Consider the following 24,756-nt stretch of genomic DNA (forward strand, 5'->3'; position numbering starts at 1 on the left):
AGTTTTGCCAATTTTTGCTTTATGTATTTTGAAGCTCTGTTATTAATACATCTGTGTATGTTACATTTTCCTGATGTAACAGGAAAATTTCCTTGAATCGTTGTGAAATGTCCTTTATTATTGGTGATGCTTTTTCTCTTGATAACTACTTGATTTGGAATTAATAGAGACAGGCCAGCTTTCTTGTCTTTTCTTTCAGTTTCTTTTCTTTCTTTTTGACATGCCAGCTTTCTTATGCTTATGGTTTTCCGTCTTTTGATTTCAACCTGTCTACGTCTTATATTTAAAGTTTGTCTCTTTTAGACCACATATACTTGAGTCTTGAATTTTAATCCCCAAATCCTCTGCCTCTTAACTGGAGCATTCAGTTCACTGGCATTTAAAATAATTATTGGTACAGTTGAATTTAGGCCTACCATTGTACTATTTCTGTTGGTCTTAATCTGGTTTTTGTTCTTCTTTCTTTCATTCTTGCCTTCTCTTGAGGTAACTGAATCCCTTTTAGAATTTCATTTTAATTTTTCTGTTGACCTTTAAATGTTCTTTGTAGTGTTTCCTTTTTTTAATTAAATTTTTTTATTAAAAAATTTTAAAATATTTTTATTTTTGAGAGAGAGAGAGACAGAGAGAGAGCGTGCGCAAGTAGGGGAGGGACAGAGAAAGAGGGAGACCCAGAATCTGAAGCAGGCTCCGGGCTCTGAGCTGTCAGCACAGAGCCTGACACGGGGCTTGAACCCACAAACTGTGAGATCATGACCTGAGCTGAAGTCGGACCCTTAACTGACCGAGCCACCCAGGTGCCCCTGTAGTGTTTATTTCTTAGAGCTTGTTTTGGTAGCACAGTATATGCATCCTTAACTTTTCCATTAAAGTTAACATTGTACTCTTTTATGTAAAATGTAAGAACTTGAAATCATACAGGTCTATTCTCTCTTTTTTATTCTATAGTTGACATATAAATATATTTACATAGGTAAAAAAAAAAACCTGTATTACAGTCTTTAACTTTTCTTTAAACAGTCTTATTTGTATTACAGAAGTGAAGAGGGAAAAATAGTCTTTTGTATTCATTCAACTATTTACCATATCTGTTGTTTTTCCTTGTGTCCTGAAGGTTCAGCTTTCCATTTGGCAGTCTCACTTCTGTCACCTGCAGAATTCCCTTTAGCTCAGGGCTCATCAGTCTGTAGTAGCTCATGGGCCAGTTCTGGCCCACCATCAGTTTTTGTAAATAAAGCTTTATTGGAACACTTCTGTGCTTTTTTTTTTTTTTTCTGTATTTTGTATGCCAGCTTTTGCATTATAATGGCAGAATTGAATAGCTATGATGGAACCCTCAAAGCCTAAAGTATTCATTATTTGGCCCATTTTAGAAAGTTTGCCCACCCATGCTTTCACATGCCTTCTACCACAGGTCTGGTGGTGACCAATTAATTTCAGTATCTGACAATTGGTTGTTTACCTTTATTAAAAAAATTGAGATATAATTGACATACGACGTTTTGTTAGTTTCAGGTATACAGCATAACACTTTGATATTTGTATATATTGTGAGATAATCACCCCAGTATGTCTAATTAACATCCATCACCACACAAGTTTTGTCTTGTGAGTACACCTTGTAAGATCTACTTTCTTAGCACCTTTCAGATATACATATAGTGCTATTAACTGTAGTCATCATGCTGTACATTGTATCCCTAGGACTCCCTTATTTTACAACTGGAAACTTGTACCTTTTGGTCCCCTTCACCCATTTTGCCCACCTCTCATCCACTGCATCTGGCAACCACCAGTCTGTTCTCTATATTTGTGAGTGTGTTTTTTTTTAATTTCAGTTTTTTAAAGGTTCCACATATAAATGCGTTCATACAGCATTTGTTTTTCTCTACCATTTCACTTAGCATAATGCCCTGAAAGTCTATCTGTGTTGTCATAAATGGCAAGATTTCCTTTTTTTAAATGGCTGAATAATATTCCATTGTGTATATATACTCCCATTTTCTTCCTTTTTTTAAAAAATATTTTTAATGTGTATTTATTTTTGAGAGAGAGAGAGAGAGAGAGAGCGAGTGCAAATGGGGGAGGGGCAGAGAGAGAGGGAGACACAGAATCCAAAGCAGGCTCCAGGCTCTGAGCTGTCAACACAGAACCCAACTCAGGGCTCGAACTCCTGAGGCATGAGATCACGACCTGAGCCGGAGTTGGTCGCCTAACTGACTGAGCCGCCCAGGCACCCCTATGCCCCATTTTCCTTATCCATTCATCCTTTGTTGGACACTTAGATTATTCCCGTGTCTTGGCTGTTGTGAATAATATTGCAATAAATATGGGAGTGCGGATAATCTCATTGATACTCTGTTTTCATTTCCTCTGGATAAATACCTAGAAGTGGAATGGCTGAATCATATGGCAGTTCTATGTTTAATTTTTTGAGGAACCTTCATAGTGTTTTCCATACTGACTGCACCCATTTATGTTCTCATCAGTAGTGAACAAGTGTGCACTTTTCTCCATAACCTTGAAACCACTTGTTATCTTTTGTTTTTTGAGGTGATATTCCATTGTGGTTTTGATTTGTATTTCTCTGATGAGTCGTGATATTTTTATGTACCTGTTAGTCGTTTGTATGTCTTTGGAAAAATGTCAGTTCAGATCCTCTGCCCATTTTTAAATCATTTTGTTGTGGTTGTTATGGAGTTGTATGAGCTCTTCATATATTTTGGATGTTAACCCCTTATCAGATAACGTGCTTTGCAAATATTTTCTTTCATCCACCAGGATACCTTTCATTTTTTAATTTAATTTATTTTATTTTATTTATCTTATTTTATTTTAGTTATTTTTGCTGTGCAGAAGCTTTTTAGTTTGATGTCACCCCACTTGCTAGCTTTTGCTTTTCTTCCCTGTACTTTGGCCTCATATACAAAAGATCATTGCCAAGATCAAGGTCAGGGAACTTTTTCCCTATTTGTTTTTGTTTTTTTTTTTTTAGGAGGTCGACAGCTTCAGTATGTGTAAGTCTTTAATCCATTTTGAGCTAATTTTTGTGAGTGGTGTAAGATAGGGCTCCAGTTTCATTTTTCTGAATGTGATTATAGTTTTCCTAACGTCATATATTGAAAAGACTATCCTTTCTGTATTGAGTACTCTTTTATGTATGTACATATTTTTGAGAGAGAGAGAAAGAGGTAGAGAGCAAGCGAGGGAGAGAAAGAACGCACATGTGCATGAGCAGGGGAGGGGCAGAGAGAGAGGGGGAGAGAGAATTCTAAGCAGGCTCCAGCACTGTCAGTGAGGAGCCCCATGCGGGGCTTGATCTCATGACCTGTGAGATTATGACCTGGGCTGAAATCAAGAGTTGGACACTTAGCCGACTGAGCCACCCAGACAGCCCCTCCATTGAGTATTCTTGGCTCCTTTGTCAAATATTAGTTGATTGTATATGTGGGGTTTTATATCTGGGCTCTCTATTTTGTTCCATTGATCTGTGTGTCTGTTTTATGCCAGTGCCATACTGTTTTGATTAATAAAGCTTTGTAGTGTAGTTAAGCCAGGAAATGTGTTTGTTCTTCTTCCAGCTTTATTCTTCTTTCTCAGGATTCCTTTGGCTACTCAGGGTCTTTTATGGTTTCATACAAAGTTTAGGATTGTTTTTTTCTACTTCTGTGAAAAATGGAATTTTGGAATTCCATTGGAATTTTGATAGGGATCGATCTCTAATTTACATATGCTGAGCTAACTCTCTTAATGTGTTTGTTTAGCATAATTACTAGGAATATAATTTGCTTGCAAAAATAAATTTAAAAATTTCATATTTTGGTACAGTTGACTTGGAATTGTCATTACAGGATTTGTGTGTGTGTGTGTGGAGGGGAGGCATTTGACAGGCCGCCTTTACCATCTTGGTGAAGGTAGCTTTCTTGAGAGCTTGTCTGTTTTTGTCCCTAAGCCTGAGCATAGTCTTTGCTTAGAAATACTGGTTCATTTCAACGAACAGTTTATTTTTATAAATAGAGTTGAACAGTGTAGGGGTTAGGGGAGCTGACCGCCTGTGCTGTCGGAAATCCATGTATATCTTTGGACTCCCCCAAAACTTAATTATGAATAGCATACTGTTGACTAGAAGCCTTACTGATAAACAGACGATTAACACATATTCTGTATGTCATGTATCTTATGCTGTATTCTTACAATAAAGTAAGCTAGAAAAAAAATTTTTTTTTAATTGTTTTTTTTCAACGTTTATTTATTTTTGGGACAGAGAGGGACAGAGCATGAACGGGGGAGGGGCAGAGAGAGAGGGAGACACAGAATCGGAAACAGGCTCCAGGCTCCGAGCCATCAGCCCAGAGCCTGATGTGGGGCTCGAACTCACGGACCGCGAGATCGTGACCTGGCTGAAGTCGGACGCTTAACCGACTGCGCCACCCAGGCGCCCCTAGAAAAAAATTTTTTAAGAAAATCATAAGGAATAAAAATGCATTTCCAGTACTGTACTATAATTATCAAAAAAAAATCTGCAGAAGAGTGAACCTGCACAGTTCAAATCCGTATTAAGGGTCCAGTATATTTAGGATTCCTTTGCTCTTTTCATAAGTATTCTTCTAAGTAGGAAAATTACAGAAGAAAACTAGGGAATTTGCCAGAATGTCACAAAACTTTTTTGATAATTGTTCAGGCAATGTCCTTTGTGCATTTGCAGGTTGATGAGAGGGGAAAGGGTGACTGACTGAGAAACTCTAGAGATACTTGAAGAAACATTCTTCCTTAGCATCCCAAGTACTAGGTGGCTAACAGATGAGAAGTTCACTGGGTATGCTCAGAAGCAGGGCTATGAGAAAGGATCTGATGGGCTTAATTGTAAACACGTCCAGTGTTTTGAGGCCCGTCTGGTTCAATGATTTTAAATGTGTGGTTAAGCCAGTAAGTAAGCAAGCGAGGAATAAGAAATACGCTTTTGATATGGGACAGGTGCTCAGGAAAGAGGTAAGGATTTGTGATATAGTCTTCGCTTAACCTGAGAACAGAGGAGGAGAGAGGGCGCAGGAGGTAGTGCAGGGGTCTAAGAATATCACATAAAGAAATTACACGGTTTTCTCACGTGTTTGTCTAACTCAGAACTTTTTGGAGAAATCGACCGAAAGAGAAACTCGCCAAGAATATGCCCTGGCCATGATCCAGTGCAAAGTTCTGAAACAGTTGGAGAACTTGGAACAGCAGAAGTACGACGATGAAGATATCAGTGAAGATATAAAATTTCTTTTGGAAAAACTTGGTGAGAGTGTCCAAGACCTTAGGTATGTTATTTCAAAAAATTCTCACAGGCTGGATATATTGGGCCTTGTTGGACTTTCCTAGTATTTTCAGAAAGTCTAAATTTGTTACTAACTATAAACTCAAAAGATTTCACTGAAGCATTATGTCTTCTGTTAAGAATTGGGGATATGGGGGATGGGGGACAACTGGCTCATCACCATGGTAACAGTTGGTTAGAGCTTTGTGTTACGTCTTCTCTTTTGGGGAGGTTCCCACCCTTCTCTTGTGTGAAATCTGACTTAATCCCACAGGATGTTGGTGTCACTCTGGAATCCCTTAAGAATCTCCCCCTGGTTTAGAATCTTTTTAAACAGTACTCGTTAATTTTTGAAGGATGTTTGGCCGTAAACGGAAAGAGTATTTTTTTCCCTGCTTTTTTGAAGTTCCTATTGTGTTCTTTATTTTTGATATTAAAAATTACACAAATGATGTACGATGCAGTAAGAGAAAAAAGAATCCTTACATAGTTCTAGAAGGGACTCCATACCTCTTCCACCTAGTCATCCCCGCCCCCACTTTTGTGTTTGCTTCCAGAAAAACCTTCCTAGCCCTGCTCCCCTGACACGTGTGTGCATGCACACACACAAACGCATATACAAATGGGGTTCTGCATATTCTTCTGGAACTGTTCATTTTTGTTTAATAATGTATTGATCTTTCCCATTAACATATATATCCTTTGTTTTTAAACTACCGATACATTTTTAAAAGGGAATTACTGTGTAGAAGTAGATCTTTCTGTGTAGGTGGTTTGGGTTTGGGAGCCAGGCTGAACCCAGTTTGAATTGTCTGGCCACTTTGTCCACACTTGGCCTTGACAAGCTTCTTGACTTTCTAAAGCCTCAGTTTTCCTTTTGGTAAAATAGCAATAAAAATTCTAACCTGGTAGGATTTGTTGTGAGGTTTCAACTATCCAGCAAATGCCTTCGGTGTAGTATGTGTTCCAGAAATGTATTTACCAGATAATTCAGTGCAGCTCTTAATCCCAAGGCCTAAGTGCTGCTGTAGAGATGGGATGTGTCACCGAGACCAGTGGTCTATCATGGGCGTTGTAGAGGGAGGCAAATGAGTTTTGTCTTTCTGTAATTTCAAATGTGAGTAACTGGATTGTAATGAACTAGCCTGGCCAGCAGTAGACTTGAAGTTTTTACAAATTTTATTAAGTTCATTTTTATAAATCTGTTATCAGTTCTTCTGTAATAATGATTTGAGATCTCTTAAAAATGAACAAGATTCGCGATACTTAGCTTTCTAAATTATTTAATCCATGTTAGCCAATTATTATTATGCATTGATTCTTCATGTTGAGTTTGGTAATTTGAAAAATCCTGCTCTTCACGTTAAAGCCAGTCAGGTGATGGGTATAGGTAAAAGAGCTTTGTCTCTGTTTTTGCTGTTAAAGGTTTAGGCTATTCATGTTAAACAGCATTAGTTTATTTCTTACACCGATTGGCCTTACGTTAAAGTAAATTAGTACTTTATTTAATAGAACACTCTATTCAACTTAACCGGTAAAATTCTGGTTATATTGAATTACCAGTCAGTATTTAAATGGCTAAATCTTTTTCAACTTTTCACTTGGAAGGATGTCCAGCCATGTCCTTTTAAGTTTTCACTTTTCACTTAGAAGGATGCCCAGCCAACCATTGGCTGACAACACTAAACACTTTTTATAGAATGAAGCTTTGAATAATTAAGTTACTTGATACATAGTGAATGATTTTTTTAATTGCATTGCATTGCAGTTTGTTTTATGCAGAGGTTTTTGTTTTTGATTTGTAATGTTAACTTAGTGAATTACCTTTACAGTGTTTGTAATCACGTTGTGCAATATTATACCCGTATGTGTATTTTTCATTGCATAATACACTATAGTGGTTTATGACATTTATAGTATTGGAATATGCTATTTAAGTAACATACTTTTATATAGATTCACATTAACGCATCTAGTGGTCTGGCAAATACAGTATTTTAAGTGGGATGGTGGAAACTCTGCTGCATTATCAGATATTACACTGATTATACTTTATTTATTAGGACAAAGATTTTGAAAGCAAATGCTCCTTTCAGTAAACCTCATTTTGAACACTCCAATTTGGCAGGAGTATTGGACCTTAGGACCTTGAATAAATTTCACATGGTTTATTAAAGATTATTTAAGCTGTTTAAACTTCGTTTAGTGGTAGTTTGTTAATGTACAAAGGATGGTCCGTCTTTGCAGTTAAATCATCAGTGAAGAATTTTTGTTTTTCTTCTATTGAGGTATAATTAACATGGTAAAAATGTTTTGCTTAATTTTGGAGCAACTCTTAGATTTTTCTTAACTTTGAGATCCTTAAAATTTTTTTGTAGCTCATTTGATGAATATAGCTCAGAGCTTAAATCTGGAAGACTGGAGTGGAGTCCTGTGCACAAATCTGAGAAATTTTGGAGAGAAAATGCTGTGAGATTAAATGAGAAGAATTATGAGCTCTTAAAGTAAGTTTTAAATTTCACTTCACACTCTTAATACCTGTTGTTCCACCTCCTTGCCAATGTACTTTTGTCACTAGTGATAATAAATTTCAAAAAATAGTAAAAAATTTTAGTTATTTCATGATTTTAATTTGTATTTTCTTCCTTCCTTATGTGGTTGAATACCTTTTCATCTGCTGATCAGTCATTTGGATATCTATTTTTCCAGAATTGGTTGTTCAGGCATTTACAAAATTTTTTTTAATAGGAGATCTGTATGTATTCTGAACAAGAGGTCTTATATCTGTTCATCTCAACTGTTTTCTTCTACTCTTTCACATACCATTTCACTCTTTGGTTTTAGTGTGGCTCCATTGATTAATTTTTTCCTTTATGGCTAGTATTTTTTTTAGTGTCCTGGTTAAGACGTTTTTCCCCATATGGGGTCATGAAGATGTATTTCCAGGTCATCTGCTGGAAGATATACTGTTTGAACCTTTCACAACTAGATCTCTATTCCATCTAGAATTGGTTTTGGGTAAGGTACAAAGTAGGGGTCAAGATACAGTTATTTTCATTATGTAGATGTCTAATTGAACCAACACCATTTTTAATAAAAATTTTTTAAATGTTTACTTATTTTTGAGAGAGAGAGAGAGACAGAGCACAAGTTGGGGGAGGGGCAGAGAGAGAGGGAGACACAAAACCTGAAGCAGGCTCCAGGCCCTGAGCTGTCAGCACAGAGCCCAACATGGGGCTCGAACCCATGACCTGAGCTGAAATCAAGAGTCAGATGCTCAACATACTAAGGCACCCAGGTGCCCCATTTTTTGGGTTATCTTATCACTTTCTTGATAGAGTTCTTGGAAGCACATTTAAAAATTTTGATGAAGTCCAGTTTATTTATTTATTTTTTGTTTCTCATGCTCTTGGTGTCCTACTGAAGAATCCATTGCCAAAACCAAGGTTTTGAAGATTTACTCCTCTGTATTCTGTAATATTTTTATACTTTTAGCATGTACATTTAAGTCTTAAAAAAAAATTTTTTTTATGTTTATTTTTGAGAGAGAGACAGAATGTGAGTGGGGGAGGGGCAGAGAGAGAGGGACACCCGGAATCCGAAGCAGGCTCCAGGCTCCGAGCTATCAGCACAGAGCCCGATGCGGGGCTCGAACTCACGAACCGTGAGATCATGATCTGAGCCAAGGTCGGATGCTTAACTGACTGAGCCACCCAGGCACCCCACATCTAAGTCTTTGATCCTTTCGAATTTTATTGTACATGATGTGAGGTAAGGGTCCAACTTCATTCTTTTGCATGTAGCTATCCAGTTATCCCAGTAACATTTGTTGAAAAGACTATTATTCCCCATTGCATTGTCATGGTATCCCTTATTGAAATTCAGTTGACCTGTGGACACATGGGTTTATTTTTGGACGTTCGTTTTTGTTCTGTTGATCTACATGACTATTCTGATACCAGTATCCTACTGTCTTGATTACTTTTACTTTACAGTGTGTTTTGAAATTCAGAAATGTGAGTCTTTTGCCTTTTTTTTTTCTGTATCGTGTTTAATCAGTCTGCCATTGATGGATATTTAATACTATTGCCAGATTTTGCTGTTAGAAACAATGCAAGAATTCCTCTCTCTCCCCTACACACACACACACACACACACACACACACACCGCACTGTAACTTTTAAAATGAATAGATTTAAATTTTTAGAATAATGTTAGGTTTACAGAAAGATTGAGGGGAATGTACAGAGAGTTTTCATATATTCTCTCTTCCCCTATTATTAACATCTTGCGTTAGTGTGGTACGTTTGTTATAACTGATGAACCAATATTTATACATTATTTTTAACTGAAGTCTGTAAGTTACATTAGGGCTCACTTTTTCTGTTGTCTAGTTCACTCTGTGTTATATGCTCTGTAGGTTTTGACTGATACCACATGTCCCCTATTACCATGTCACCTAGAATAGTTTCACTGCCCTAAAAATTTCCCATGTTCCACCTACTCGCTCTGCTCTTCCTCCCTCTCCCTGAACCTCTGGCAACCACTGGTCTTATTTCTATCCTGTAGTTTCTCCTTTTCCACAATGTCCTGGAGTTGGAATTAGATAGTATATAACCTTTTCAGACCGGCTTCTTTCCCTTAGCCATGCACATTGAGAGTTCCTTCATCTTTTTTTGTGGCTCGGTAGCTCATTGCTTTTTATTTTTTCTTTTCTTTTTATTGCCGACTGTCCCATTGTACGGCTGTACCATGGTTTCTGCATCGAAGGACGTCTTGGTTGCTTCACGGTTTTGGCAATCACTGTAGATAAAGTTGCTCTAAAGGTCCACGTGCAGGATCTTATGTGGACATAAGCTTTCAACTCGCTGGGGTGAATCTGAAGGGAGTATGGATGGCACAGTAAGACTCAGGTTTGGTTTTATAAGAAAGTGCCAAACTGCCTTGCAGGGTGGCTGGACTTTTCGGCATCCCCGTGAGCGGTGAATCAGCATGCCTGTTGCTGTACGTCCTTGCCGGCATCTGGTGGTGCCAGTGTTCAGGGTTTTGCCATTTTCGCAACGAAGGTGGATCGTGTTATCTCCTTGTTTTCCAGTGAGGCGTGATGTTGGTCATCTTTTCGTTTGCTTATTCGCCAGCCGTTTTCTTTGGTGAGAGGTCTGTTCAGGTCTTTTAACCATTTTTAAATTGAGTTGTTTTTATTATTGTTGAATTTTAAGAGTGCTTCATGTACGGCTCAGCCGTTTGTGCGTCTGACTTTGATTTAGGCTCAGGTTTTGATCTCACAGTTTGTTGGCGCGCGCGCTCTCTCTCTCTCTCTCTCTCAAAATAAACAAATAAAACTTTAAAGAAAAGTACTCATTCCGATTGGTTGTCCCAGTTATGCTCTGTTTGTGGAATGAGTTGAGAGGTTTTCTTCCTATTTCTGTGCCCTTGAGCAATGTCAGTGACACGAGTCACCTGTTCCTTGAATGGTCTCCCCTCACGTTTGCTCTGAAGTAGATGAAGCTGGTCTCTCCCAGTGGATTGGATTCTGGGGGGGTGCACCCCCCCCTTCACTGCAGAGGACACATGCGCCCCCTAGGGGCGATGAGTCCTCTCCCTGCAGGTCCTCGAGGAGGCAGAAATCTGCTCCAGCTCCCGGCAGAGGGGAGCCTTCTGTGTGTCTGGTTGGCTCCCGCTGTCACAAGCACTGTCGGGCCCCGGCAGTGGTGACACTCTGCCCGTGTGGTTGCTGTGGAGAAAGTAGGAGGACGGCAAGGGAGCCGGGGGTGTGAATCTGGGCTGCCGTCTTCTCCGAAGACGTTCGCTTGCTATTTTGCATTTAGTCTTACCTGTGAAGTTCAGGTTCAGGTCCTTCGTGAGACTTGGAGAGAGAGGGAGAGAGGGGATGTGTGTGCTCAGGGCGCACGTTCCGTCTTGATCGCAGCTTCGAGTAACTTCTTCATACCGACGAACGGCTTACAGATGTTCAACTTTCAAAATATAGTTGTCAAGGGTTCCGTGGTTGTCGTGTATTAACTCACCATTAACTCAGTGTAGTTGTCTGTCTTGAGAGAGCAGAGGAGGGAGTTCCTGGTATTTTAGGAATTGGGTGAGGTAGACATCGTGAATCTGAAAGTAACCTGTTACATATGTATAAGAGCTGAAACCACAAACTTACGTGTGATTTATTATGTGTAGCGCATCGTGCGTAATAGTGAGACCTGTAGAAAATACGACTCTATTTATAAATGCCTGTTTTCAGGAGATACTTGCATTATACCTGTGCTCTGTTGTGCTGTATGGAACAGCTAGAAGTCAATCTCTTTCTGGATTACATGTATTTCAGAATTTTGACAAAACTTCTGGAGGTGTCCGATGACCCACAGGTCTTAGCTGTCGCTGCTCACGATGTTGGAGAATATGTGCGGCATTATCCACGAGGCAAACGGTAAGGGAAAAGCCATTAACTAGTGTTTCCTGCAACATTCAGCTTAAAATCCTAACTAATGTGCTTACCTTAAAGTAGACTAGTTTAGCAGAGGTGCTAATGGAGTAAGGGAAATGAAGATGGCCATAACATGGGGCATCATGATAAACCTTGTTAAAAACGGGTAGTATAAAAGTATCCGTACAACTGTAATACTACTGTGTAGTGGCCAGCAGAGGTCACATTAGAAATTTTATGTTCAGGATTTTCTTTGGTTTTTATAATTGACATTTTTTTTTTACGTTTATTTATTATTGAGACACTGAGAGACACAGAGCGTGAGCAGGGGAGGGGTAGAGAGAGAGGGAGACACAGAATCCGAAGCAGGCTCCAGGCTCCGAGCTGTCAGCACAGAGCCCGATGTGGGGCTGGAACTCACGAACCGGGAGATCATGACCTGAGCCGAAGTCGGACGCTTAACCGACTGAGCCACCCAGGCGCCCCGGTGTGTATGATTTTAATTCAATAGCCATTTTGTGTCTGCTGGTTATTTTTCGACTACTACCAGTAGCTGCAGAGCTGATGAGACATTATTATTGAACTTGCCAGATTCACAGTGTTGAAGAAAATATAACAGCCGTAAAGAAAAGTTATAATAGATGTTATAGAAGCATGTTTTCCAGAGTATTGAAAAGAGAGGAATTCATGTGGGAGGAGACAGATAAGGCTTTACAGAGGAGATGATGCTGGCTACATAATTTAAGATCACTTAGACACATTAACAAAGAAAAGACAGGCTTTTGGGGGGAATGTGAGAAATTAAGGTACCAACATTATATCAAGGGAGAAAACCTTAAACGATATACGAGGGCTGTTTGATGTTATGTGGAAAAGCGGAAATGCGTAGGCCTTGGTTTGAATTATTGCTCTTTTGCTTGCGAATTGGTTTCCTAATCTATAAAATTGGGGTGGTAGTCCTATTTCTTCCTCATGAGGCTGATGTGAGGACTGAATGAGTTAACCCAGTACAGAGATGAGTACTGCCAGTAGCTACGTGGTCAGTACTCAGTAAGTGTTAGCTACTTTCATTACTGTTATTGTTAGCATTTTACATTCATCAAAGCTATCTATAATGAGACATAGAACAGTGCTTATCTTATTTATCACAAAACAGTGTCCTGTGGGCCCAGAACGTCTTAGAATGTGAGCAGAAATTGACAAGAGCCACAGATGCGATTGCATACCTTAACATTCCGCAATTACTTCCCAGCTTCCTCTTTTTCCTTGTAGTGCATAAATATTTAAATCTTTTTTCTAAAATAATTTTTTTAAGTTTATATGTTTTGAGAGAGACAGAGTGGGGGAGGGGCAGAGAGCGAGGGGGAGAGAGACAACCCCAAGCTCTTCTGCAGGGTAAATGAGAGAAGAATTAGGCGTGTGTGTGGAAACGCCTCAGGATATTGGTACTTACCCTAGGGAAAGTGGGACATTATTTAGTGTAGCTCCTGGAGTACTCGGCGTTTGAACTGCAGAATGTTTTCCTTCTGACCCAGCAAACCCTTGTGACTGGGCTTGCGTAGGACTTGATTTCAGGCGGACTTCAGAGGCAGAAGGCATGGGTGTGGTGGATGCAGAAGTCTGTGTGGTAAAGCTCTCCGTTGCATTTTTCAGTTGTGTGATTGTATTCTTCGGCTCCAGGGTCGCTGCTTGGTTCTAAGTTCTGTTTCTTTATTGTCCTTTCGTTCGTGTGTTATTTTCCTAGTTTTGTTCCGTTGTGTGTGTTCTCTCATTAAGCTTCTGTAAGATGATTATTTTGATCCTTTGTCAGGCAAATTTTAGATATATCTTTCTGTGGGATTAGACACTGTTCGTTGCCTTTGGTAGTGTTAGACTTACCTAATTCTTGGTGGTCTGTGTAGCCTTGCATTGATGTCTGTGCATTTGAAGGAGCTAATACCTCTTCCAGTCTTTAAAGACCATTTTCAGCAGTTAATGGCCTCCTCTCTGTCGTCTGGGTTAACGGATGGGATTACCTCTGGAATCACATTCGTGCTGGGTCAGAGCGGGTTATGCGCGGCGATGGGTCTGCAGCGGGGTCCACGGTTGGCAGGTTGGTTGGTCCTCAGGTGTCTGGGACTGTCTCCAGTCCCTTGTTCAGTAGGGTAGTGCTGGGACAAGGTCCACTTCAGGCTCCGTGGCTGCGTCCGTAGTCAGCTGTCCTCTCACCAGGGGTGTGGATGGGTGCACCTCCTGCCAGGTCCCAGGAGGGGACCAGTCCCTGGTCACTGGTGGGTCCCTGGGTGGGCAGGGTAGGCCCGGGGCCGTGGCTGAGAGGGGCTAGACCCAAGCTCCAGGGCTATTTCCGGTTTCCTGGCTGCGACTGAAGTCTGCGTACTTGGCGTCGGAGGCACGGATGGGCATTCGTGCCACCAGGTCCCTCGGGTGGGTTGGACTACTCCCTGACTTTGGCTGGAGGAACTGGGGCCGAGTTTAGGACCGTTTCAGGGTCTCCTGAGGCACAGAGGTGAGTGTCCCCCCACCGGGTCCCTATGTCGGCAGCACTGCTTGTGACTGCAGCTTGGAGGGAATCGAACCTAGTTTAGGACGCTTTCAGGATCTCGGGGGTGCAGGTGGGTTACCGCTCACGGACTGGCTGGGAAGGGCTGGAGCTGAGTCTAGGCCTTTTCAGGATCTCTGGGAGCATTGTCAGACGTCTCCTGCTGGGTCCCTGAGACTGGCTGGCCTGCCGGTAGACTACTTCTGTGATAGGCATAAAGCCACCTATAGGGCCCTTCAGAATCTTTAGGGGTGCAGCCTCAGTCTCCTGCTGGGTCTCTGTGCCAGCACGAATGTTTGGGGACTGGCCAGGATGGGCTGGAGACCAGTTACTGTGCCCTTTCAGAATTCGACAGAATCTGTTGGGCTTACCTCCAGCGGGTCCCAGACCTCAGCAGAGAGGGGCTGAAGCCTGTTGAAGAGCTATTTCAGATCCACACAAGTGGGACGGAGGTTTGCGTGCCTGTTAGCTGACGGACGGGTAGGTGTGACTCCAGGGTACTCCTCCTTGGCGTATTTTGTTGGTGGCAGAACCAAAGCCAGTGGGACCGTAGCAGAATTTTCAGGGCACAGAGCTGTTTCTGGGCCTGTGGCTAGGACCACAGTCAGTGAGTGAGCTGCCTGGGTGTGAGCCTGCCTTCTCGGAATGTCTTTCCTGAGTTGGAGAGTGCACCAGATAGCATCCCGAAGTTCCCATGAAGGTGCTTTTTCCATGGTCGGATGCCAAATTATTGCTGTTGAAGAGGGGAGATGCATTTGAAGGATGTCCTTTATTCAGCCATCTTGCAGACGTCATTCCTATAGCCCATCTCTGCAGGTTTTACAGCAGTGCTCTTGTCCTTCTTGTCACTTGACCCTTCTAGACCAAAGCTTTGCGTGCGTTTAGTCACTGACTGGAAAGTGGTGAAGTTATAGCTGCTGGGCTGGGACACATGGATTTGGTAGCAGTGGAAGGGTAACAACCTTAGCACCTGCAAACAGAAAAATACCTCATTCCCCAGAGACACAGGGGAGGGAGAATGTTAATCTTTATTTTTCAGTGAATTTTCCCTAGAGCTTTCCTCCTGAAGATCTATGAACCGTTGCACACTTTATGTTTAATTGACTGCTGCGTCTGTCATCTACCTCCAGGGAGCGCTGTCACGATTTGATGGCCATTCCCTTTAGCCTTATTGAGAAACCTATTGGAAACGAAAGGGATAATAAGAGGTTTTGCACCTCCCAAGCAAAATACCTGTCAGTAGCTCTTTATGTCTATCCCTCAGCCTCCCTCAGCCATTCCAAGGAGCAGATAAATGTCACCCATCTGCTACCAGAGATAAGTAGGTCAGTCTTTCCTAAAACCAGGAGTAGACTCAACCATTTGACTTGAACTGAGACCCCTAAGGTTTATCATCCATCTGGGAAGCCACCCGAGGGCACCATCAACTTCTGCCTTCACCTGGTCCCCGCCTCACCACCACTGCCGATGAAGATCTCTTTGGGTGGCCCAACAATTGTAAACACTTTCTTTGCAGAGGCCATGAGTATCAACCCCTGGTGTTATACTTCCTGTATGAAGGCCAGGCATTAACTTGCTTCCCTTCCCAAAACTTACACATTAGGGGTAGTCATAAGGAGCCTTTTATTTAAGGAAACACTACCAGTTGATCCTGTGGTCCTTATATGAACGTGGAGATTTCTATTAAAAGCAGCTACCTTTGCTGATTCAGTGGAGTTTCCCAAAAAGAAGTGATCAGTGATACCGTGTGCCTTAACACTGGAAGACACTCAAGTTACCTTCAACTCATTGGCCAAGTTAGGTGACAGAATTGCTCTAGACTTCCTTCGTGAGCCAAAGAAGAATCTGCACATTTTTAGTGTATCCACTTGTACCTGGTTTAATGCCAAGTATAAAGGTCAATACAGACACTTAAGGGGAAAGCCATTGAATTTTAAGTAGACCTTGGTGCTTTATGGTATTTTTTCAGCTGGTTAGGCCTAGGACCTTGGGGGACATGGATAAGATCAGGAATGCAAGGTTGGCTTTTTTCTGGTGCTATTTGATCTCTGCTTGCATCAGCCGGATTATTCACAGTGACCAGTGGAGTGACGTATTCAGGTAAACTTGCCAGAAAACAAGATGATGTAGAAATAAGGGTATATGCAGGGAGATATTTATCTCACCTTTCTGCTCTTCTTGCATATTGAGGCACTGAATGCCCTTTTCAAATAGACGTCTTCCTAGGAACAAAGGATGCTTACTGTCCATTATGAGAGTTGTGGGTTCCCTAAGTTCAAGGTTCCTCTTCTTTACACTGTGTGTGCAGGGCTCATTTAGCTCTCTTCAGGTTTTCCTACGGATTGTGGCTTGGGGAACCAGCACAAAGTGCTAATATTCTTACTGCTGTTGTTACCTTGAGTAACAAACTATCAGTCTCTGACCCAGGAGTCTCATGTCTTCTACCCGCATTTATGAAACTGGCAGCTTTACTTGCTTGCAAGTGGGATGAAAGCCAAGACCTTTTGTGGTTCTTAACACTGTGATATTAAGAACTATCTAACATTAATACCATTTAAAAATAGCCTATTATGAAAAAATTGAGGATCTTTAGATAAGATAAAGGCAAATTTTACTATATATATATAAAGAGAGAGGTATATCTCTCTCTCTCTCTATATATAGATAGATACATATCTATCTATATCTATATCTAATAGCCAAGGTCCCTAGCCCATCTAAGATATGTTTTATATGAAAAACAGATGATAGATGGATCCTTCCTAGATATGTAACTGGGCTTATTTATAGTACTCTTGGAAAGGGAAGCTAAAAGGCAAATCTAGATATATCGTCATTCTAAAATCATAAAGGTGGTGAAAAACTTAAGAACGTAACCTTCTTACAGTAGCAAGTTGTTACCACCAGCTCGTGTTTCAAATGTGTCTTACGGATACACTGTTTTTCCACAACATCTACCGCTGCTCCCAAGCCTGTTGTGCTTTCACACAATCCATCGCTGCCATATCCCTGCTTTTCTCCCGTTCCTAGTGTCTTCCTGGTGACGGATTGTCTTGCGCTCCAGGCTTTACCGTCTTCAGGCTGCGTTATCGCTGGTGGTGTCCACTGTATCCCTCCTCAGTGCTGAAACGCTGCCTAAGAGTCTTTTTTTTTTTGCCTGAAACTCTGGCATGCTACTGTTTTTCTCTATCCTTCCAGTGGCTTTCATGGGCCCATGGACTAGTATATATATTCTTTTTTGAAGCCCCTCACCAGTATATCTCAGAGTAACTTCATTTCTGTACGGTTTTCTGCTCCCTCTTCTTTGAGATATATTTCCAAAGTATTTTCTTCTTATCACATAGCTCCTGAAGACTCTCATTCTCTTTGAATCTGCTTGAAAAAATGTAGCATTCTCTCTCTGTGAAGTCATTCCCACATCTTCCTACATGGGAGTGTTTCTCAAACTTAATAAATAGTCAGTGGGTTAGCAGACCCATAATTTGAAACAAATATTTTAAAAATTAATCATCACTCAAAAAATCTAATTCACGTTTAAATTACTGATAACTCTTTGGTGCCAGTTATAGACATTATTTTGTGTGTGATCTTTTTACTGAGGTATCGATAACAATGCTTGAATCATACACACTTTCTCTATGCACTTTCTTATTTTTTATTGCTACTAAATTTGAAAAACTGTTAACTCACTGCAGTAAGTTGGCAGGAGTGGCTTCAACAGTTTAAAGTCTCTTGAAGATAGTTCTGGATATTCAGATCGTATGTGGATTCAGACTTCTCACTGAAGTCTGCTTTAATAGTTCGTGTACCAAGTTGACCGGCCCATCCCATGTAAAAGCAGGGAAATGGAATGTTGCTATGTGTGAGACGGAGACAAAACAACTTTGTGGCTGCATTTGGCCATATAAAAGTATTTCTTTAAACTCAGTTGTAGCTTGTGGATGTGGCTTTTAACTGTAGTTCTCATTGTTTTTCTCCATGAATAAAATAAAAACATTAAGATTTGGAAAAAAATTCAAACTTTCAGGGATGTATCCATTTTTACCACAATGCAGTCACCCTGAAAAGTTACATTGGTATCTCAGATTTGACGTTGATATTTTTATTCGTGTTTTTAACCTATTCAAGATGACGACTGCATTGCTAAGTTACTTAGAATAACGGAAAAGGATCTTTACTGGTGTCGTCGCTAAAAATACTGTCTTATGCGTCACATACTGAGGAAACCAATGGTGATCATTCCCTAGTACGTAAGGAAAAATCATGCCAGCAAGGAAATTGAGTAAGTTCTTTCCAAAATACAAAAGACGTGCTTCTGTTTAGAAAGGCAGTCTTAAGCGCCCGTGTTTTTCTTCACTCAGTGGTTGTAACTTGATCAAATTCACACTTGTTCTTTTTGACACTAACAAGATCAGTAGGCACGTTGTTGTTCCAAGGCAGTAGTCAAATCTCTTTCTCCATGGAGCAATAACTCTCCCTGCTGCACATAACTAGTCCTGTGTCAGTGGTGAGCCCATGAACTTCGTGTCCCGATTATGCCCTCCAAAGATATCTTTGGAGTATCTCCTCCGTACGTGCATGGTACCCGTGCTAAGCTAGTGGGCACCACAGACATCAGCACAGAATTACAGTGGTTAAGTGCGCAGACTAAACTTGTCTGCTTAGGTTCAAGTCCCAGCTCTGCCACGTGATAACTGTGCAACTGTGGCATGTCATACAGCCTCCGTGTGCCTCAGTTTCCTTATCTGTAAATGTGAAGACCAAATGAGTACATATGTAATGAACTTAGAACAGCACTCAGCACATAGTAATAAGTACTGTTTAGGTGTTTGATAAAAGTGAAGTGGGTAATTTTGTCCAGTTGTTAAAAGCATCTGCTGTCCTGCATGATAGCAGTTTCAACTGACTCTTGAACAACACTGGTTTGAGTTGTGTGAGTCCACTTAAGTGTATTTTATCTTACGATTTTCTTAACGTTTCCGTTTCTTTAACTTTGTTGTAAGAATACAGCATGTGATATAACATACAAAATATGTGCTCGTTGACTGTTATTAGTAAGACTTCCAGTCAGCCATAGGCTATGAGCAGTTACGTTATGGGGAATCAAAAGTGGTATGTTGATTTTTAACTGTGTGGGGCGTTGGTGTGCAAACCTCCCCCGGCCCCGTGTTTCAAGGCTCAGCTGTACTCTTCTCCACTGTATGTTTTTGACATCATGTGATTTTAAACATTACAAAGAAAGGAAATGTGGCTTTCTCTAAGAACAGGATGTTCTTTGTGGTGGACTTTTTTCCTTTGGCGGGTTTCTTAGGAATGATTTGTACCCTTCATCACACAGCAGGAATGTCAGAACGTTGTCTCATTTTGAACTTTGTCCCTTTCTCCATCTCACACAGTAAAATCAATCAGGTGACAAGGTTTCATATCGGAAATGTTTTGGAGGCTACAGGTGAATGCACTGCTGGTCCAGTGATAAGTATTTCGGTACTAAATACCCTATTTCCTGCCTGTCATTTTCTTTCATCACACTCAGATTTGTCTTTCCAAGCACATTTACAGACGATATTCAAAATGGGGTCCTGTTCGCTGTTGTTTTACATATTTGTTGTTATTTTCACGACTCCTTTTTGTAGTCTAAAGAAACCCTTTTGATTCAATAGCTTGTTTTTGTAAATTTGGGTGGAGAGCACAACATAACAGTAATTCCCCTCCCCAGCTGCAAAGTTAATAATCGTTGTCGATAAATGGAAATAGCATGAAAAGTAAGGGCCCAAATGAATTTGCCCTGTCAACTGTGCCTGCCAGTTCAGTTCTTGTAAAGGGTCCACAGAAACAAACACAGCTTCTTAACCTTATTTTTCAAATGTGTATGATGGGGTGCGAGTAAAACCGTTCCAGTGCTTTGTCCTCAGAGGGCACCAGACCACCGGTGGCCCTGACAGACGCCCAGAAATCACACTTCGATGACTAGAGCCCGAGAGTTGCTCCCGGGAGAGCGTGCCCCTTTGCCTGCAGAACTCGGTGGCACGAGTGGGGGCTAGTGCGATTGCTCCGACCAGCAGAACGTCGCACGGCACGCCCTCCTGGGGCTTGTGCCAGCGCACCCCCCACCCCCGCCTGGCATGCCGCAGCGAACACGTCTCTTTCTTTTCGTTTAAGGAGTGCGGCATCTGAACGGTCTTCCTAGGGGCGCCTGGGTGGCTCAGTCGGTTGGGCGTCCGACTTCAACTCAGGTTACGATCTCGTGGTCCGTGAGTTCGAGCCCCGCGTCGGGTTCTGGGCTGATGGCTCGGAGCCTGGAGCCTGCTTCCGATTCTGTGTCTCCCTCTCTCTCTGCCCCTCCCCCGCTCATGCTCTGTCTGTCTGTCTCTCTCTCTCTCTCAGAAATGAATAAACGTTAAAAAAAATAAATAAAAAATAAATAAATGAACAGTCTTCCTATATCCGAGGAAGTTCCCACCGTCCAAGGCATGTGCTCCCCTTCACTGTAGAGGATAAAGTTGCCAGCAGTGTGCTCTCCTAAACTCCTTTGCTTCCGGCCACATGCCTCCGGCCTAGCTCAGCCGACCCGATCCCCCTGCCCCGGACTTCCAGCAGGAGTGAGGGCTGGAGGGCAGTGGGGATAAGCAGGCATCGCCTCCAGGCAGCCTCCGTGGCCAGGCCCCACGAGGAGGGAGGCAGCAGCACCCGGTGTCTGGGTGCCCGCGGTGTGAACGTAGGCTCCTGCGCCTCGCCCGGGTAGCACACTTGCCGGGCTGCTACTTTGGTAGCCTGATTGCGATTCAGTGTGGATGAGCCTTCACGCTTGGCTCCCCAGCCTTCCGAGCCGTAGCTGCCTCTCAGGGAATTCTTTCACTGTTTTAACTAGGTAGTCAAGTTTCTGTGTCTGCAGGTAGAAATACTGACTGATGGAGGAGTTCTTTTTTTAATCTGGCGAGCCAGTACACTGCCATTAAAACAGAACACAAAACATGTCCGATTTTCTGTGCACAGACCAGTGTCCCGTACGTGTACTCATTCTGTAGCATTCTGTAGCATCTTCCAGTGTGTGCATAGAGATAACCTGGTTGTGTCCCCCCGCCCCACTGGACTGTGAACTCGGAAAAAGAGAAACTCTGTCTGATGAGGCATATTGTTCACCACGCAGTAGGGCATAATAAATTTGAGAGAAAGAGCTACCAAAAGCATTCCTTATTCTTTTAAAATGCACACTTCTGTATGAGGTAAGTATCTCTATTTTTCTTCGTACAAAGCCTAACATGGCACATACGAATAAAAATTAGTAACTTGTTCTGAGGGTGGCATTAACTTTTTATCAGTAAAACCCAATTAATTTTTCTCTTCTAAATGAGAATATCACGAAAAGTAACATTCTTCCTATAGGAAACTTGAAAAAGACAGAAAAGAATAATAAAGAAAAAACAGTACTGCAGCCCTGAGGTAAAAATAATGGTTTATTTATTTTTGTTTTTTTTTCCTCTATGCATACATTTTTCTCCCAAAATGTTGATTATAATATCTCTTGTGACCTATTTTTATTCATTTTTTCGTATTTCCCATCGACAAATTTTTAAAAATATAAATAATGCTACCTATAGATGAAAGTATTCCAATTTGCTCAAATCTTACTAGTGGCTATTTGATATGTTTCCAGCTTTTCATTATTATAAAAACACAGCGAACGTCTTTGTAAACATTTCTGATTATTTCCTTTTTTTCTGGTCCCTTAAATACATTCCATGAGAGAAAGTATATAAGTACTTCTGAGATCTTAAAAACATTATTAAATGTAGGGCAATTCAGGCTCCAAGCAGCCGCATGTGAGAATAGTGTCTTTACCACCCTCTCAGCAGCAATGAATGTATTCATTTCTCTTTAAACTCTCACAGGGGAAACTGGTACCTGGTGCTTTTCAATTTGTATTTTGATTGCTTATGTGATTTGTAGGGAATTTAGTTGCCACATTTAAGGCAGACATTTTAAAAGTTTGCTGTCTACAGTATTACTCTATTCATAAGATTTTTATCATGTATGTTTCAGTTACCATATATTGAAATTCATTAATTCACTAGGCATTAATGTTTTACATTCCAGTGAAAACCTTTGTGGTTTCTCTCACTACTTTTATGCTTAGAAAGAACTTACCCATTCGGAAGTCTGATAAATATTTTCCTGTATTATTTTTGTTTTTAAAAATGTTAAGGGGAACAAACTAGAATAATACAAAACAGTGAACAGAATAGTGATTTCTGTGCCGTTAAACTTGTAGACTCTAGAGGGTGTATTGTTACATGGACATGAGAGTACCTGCTTGCGTGTAAATGAAATCATACATGCAGCTTAACCATTTTTAGAATATGTTGTGGAATCGTAATATGTTATAATGTGTTACAGTGTGATATGATTTCATTAGCCACGAATTGAATGCTAAACAGTAGAATCCTTACCAGGGTCTTTTATGTGACTATTTTATGTATTACAGAATTACATTGAGAGGACAAAGACCTTTACAACAAACGAAAATGGTTCTGTACTTTTTAGGATTTTTAAAGCTTACTCTAAAATTGCGTTTCTGTGTTTCACCGGCTGGTACATTCCTTAAAAGTTGTTAACCAGTACTGAGCTTGTTAACCATATATTACAATATTCTAGGTCTTTAAAGCCTAACATGCTACCAACTCAACTTGTTTTGAAATACAGTTAGCAAGTTTTTCCCTATTAGGCAATAGCTTATCAACAAAGTGCTCGGATCTAGTTCTAAATCAAATCATTTAAATATCCTGTCTTTTTAATGATGTCTTGTGTTAATATATTAACTGGAAATTCTCTTTTCTCACTATTTTTTTTCACGCATCAGTGATTTTGGACATCCTGTATAATCTGAAAGGAATTGGTGTTTCAATTAAATTTAGAAGATGGGAAATGTCTGTCTCTTTTATAGCAGTGAGTTTCAGTGGAGTGGAGGTTGTCTGTCCACTCTGTGAGACCTGTTGGAATTTCCAGAGTGGAGGGCAGTAACGTTTATGGTTTGAAAATGATACAATAATATAATATGAATACTTAATAATATATATGCTTAATAATATAATATGAATACTATGAAATAATATAATAAATGTAATAATGTACATTATTAAAAGCCAAAGTCTTCAAAATTTACTTGCTACTGGTAATATGAGAAGATAGTATAAAGGGGCAAGGGTTTAAAATGTCAAAAAACCACTTTACAGAGGGGTAGGCGGCACATTTGCTGTGAGGATTACATGAGGTAAAGACTATGAAGCGTTAGCAAGCTGACACCTATAACAATGTTACTGTTGTTATAAATGGCATATGATCTCTGTTTTTTAAATCCATCATATTTCACATACAATATGGCAGCTTCCTGAGATTACATTTACTCACATACAGTTGATCCTCGTTTTTTATGCATTCTGTATTTGTGAATTTGCCTATTGGTTAAAATTTATTGATAATCCCCAAATACTCATGCTTTCGAGATCATCTGTGGACGTGTGCAGAGCAGAGGAAGGAACGTTTGAGTTGCTGGACGCACAGCTAGGCAAACAAGGCGATACTCTGCCTTCTTGTCTTAGCTCTTGGGCTGTAAGCCGGTGTCCTTCTTGGGATTCGTTTAGTGTCATGTATTTTGCATTTTCGTGCTTTTTGTTGGTGATTTCACTGTGTGAAATGACCCCCGAGCATCGTGCTGACGTGCTGTTCCGTGTTGCTAAGTACAAGAAGGCTGTGATGTGCCTTATGGAGGAAGTACATACGTTAGATAAGCTTCAATCGGGCAGGAGTTTTAGCGCTGTTGGCCGTGAGTTCAATGTTAATGAGTCAACAACGTAGGTTAAATCAGTTGTCTTCAAACAGAAACATGTAAAACAAGGCTTTGTATCGACAGGTTGATAAGACTGTCGTGACCAGAGGCTTGCAGGAACGTAATCCTGTATTTCCCCTAGGAGTCTCAGTATTCACTAAATCATGGTTCATGGTGACTTTAAGAAAACACAACTACCATAAATAATGAGAGTCGGCTGTATTTTCTGTGTTGGAGGTGTCCATCGGGGGCCCGGTAAAGAATTCCTTTCCTACTTGCCTGAATTCCAAGCTATTTGAGATACTTGACAACGGAAATAACAGATAGAGGCCAAACTAGAATCTTCACCGATAAAGTCACTTTTGGAGAATGTGCTGTGCCTTCCTGGTACCGAACCCATTAACCCCGGGGGGCACTGGACAGCGTGGAAGAGAAAAGAGGGAGCGGATGAGTGTCTCAGAGTCCTGCTTCCAAACTCTCGAAGCACGGAAGTCCCTCTGAGAGGGGTAGGCAAGGGCAGGGGCAGACGGGGCTGTTGGGTTAAACAGCAGGACACAGAAGCCGGCCCTGCTAGCCCCGCCAAGGTGGCTCATCCGTACCCACACAGATCGGGCAGCTGAGTAGGCAGTTTGCAGTGAAGTAAGAATGGCTTTGGATCTGTCCCCCC

The 24,756-nt window shown here is 41.0% G+C and overlaps 1 protein-coding gene across 3 annotated transcripts in view; it reads left to right on the top strand.

Moving 5' to 3' along the window:
* Nucleotides 1-24,756, top strand: part of ATP6V1H (ATPase H+ transporting V1 subunit H) — a 106,989-nt gene that overhangs the window by 51,793 nt on the left and 30,440 nt on the right. For all 3 annotated transcript variants that reach the window (XM_015071282.3, XM_027042862.2, XM_027042861.2), the window contains 3 exons: nt 5,122-5,300; nt 7,675-7,800; nt 11,629-11,730. In XM_015071282.3, coding sequence (XP_014926768.2) covers nt 5,122-5,300; nt 7,675-7,800; nt 11,629-11,730 — 407 coding nt within the window. The remainder of the gene's footprint in view (nt 1-5,121; nt 5,301-7,674; nt 7,801-11,628; nt 11,731-24,756) is intronic.

This window comes from Acinonyx jubatus, chromosome F2 (assembly GCF_027475565.1).
Source record: "Acinonyx jubatus isolate Ajub_Pintada_27869175 chromosome F2, VMU_Ajub_asm_v1.0, whole genome shotgun sequence".
NCBI classification, from domain to species: Eukaryota; Metazoa; Chordata; class Mammalia; order Carnivora; family Felidae; genus Acinonyx; species Acinonyx jubatus.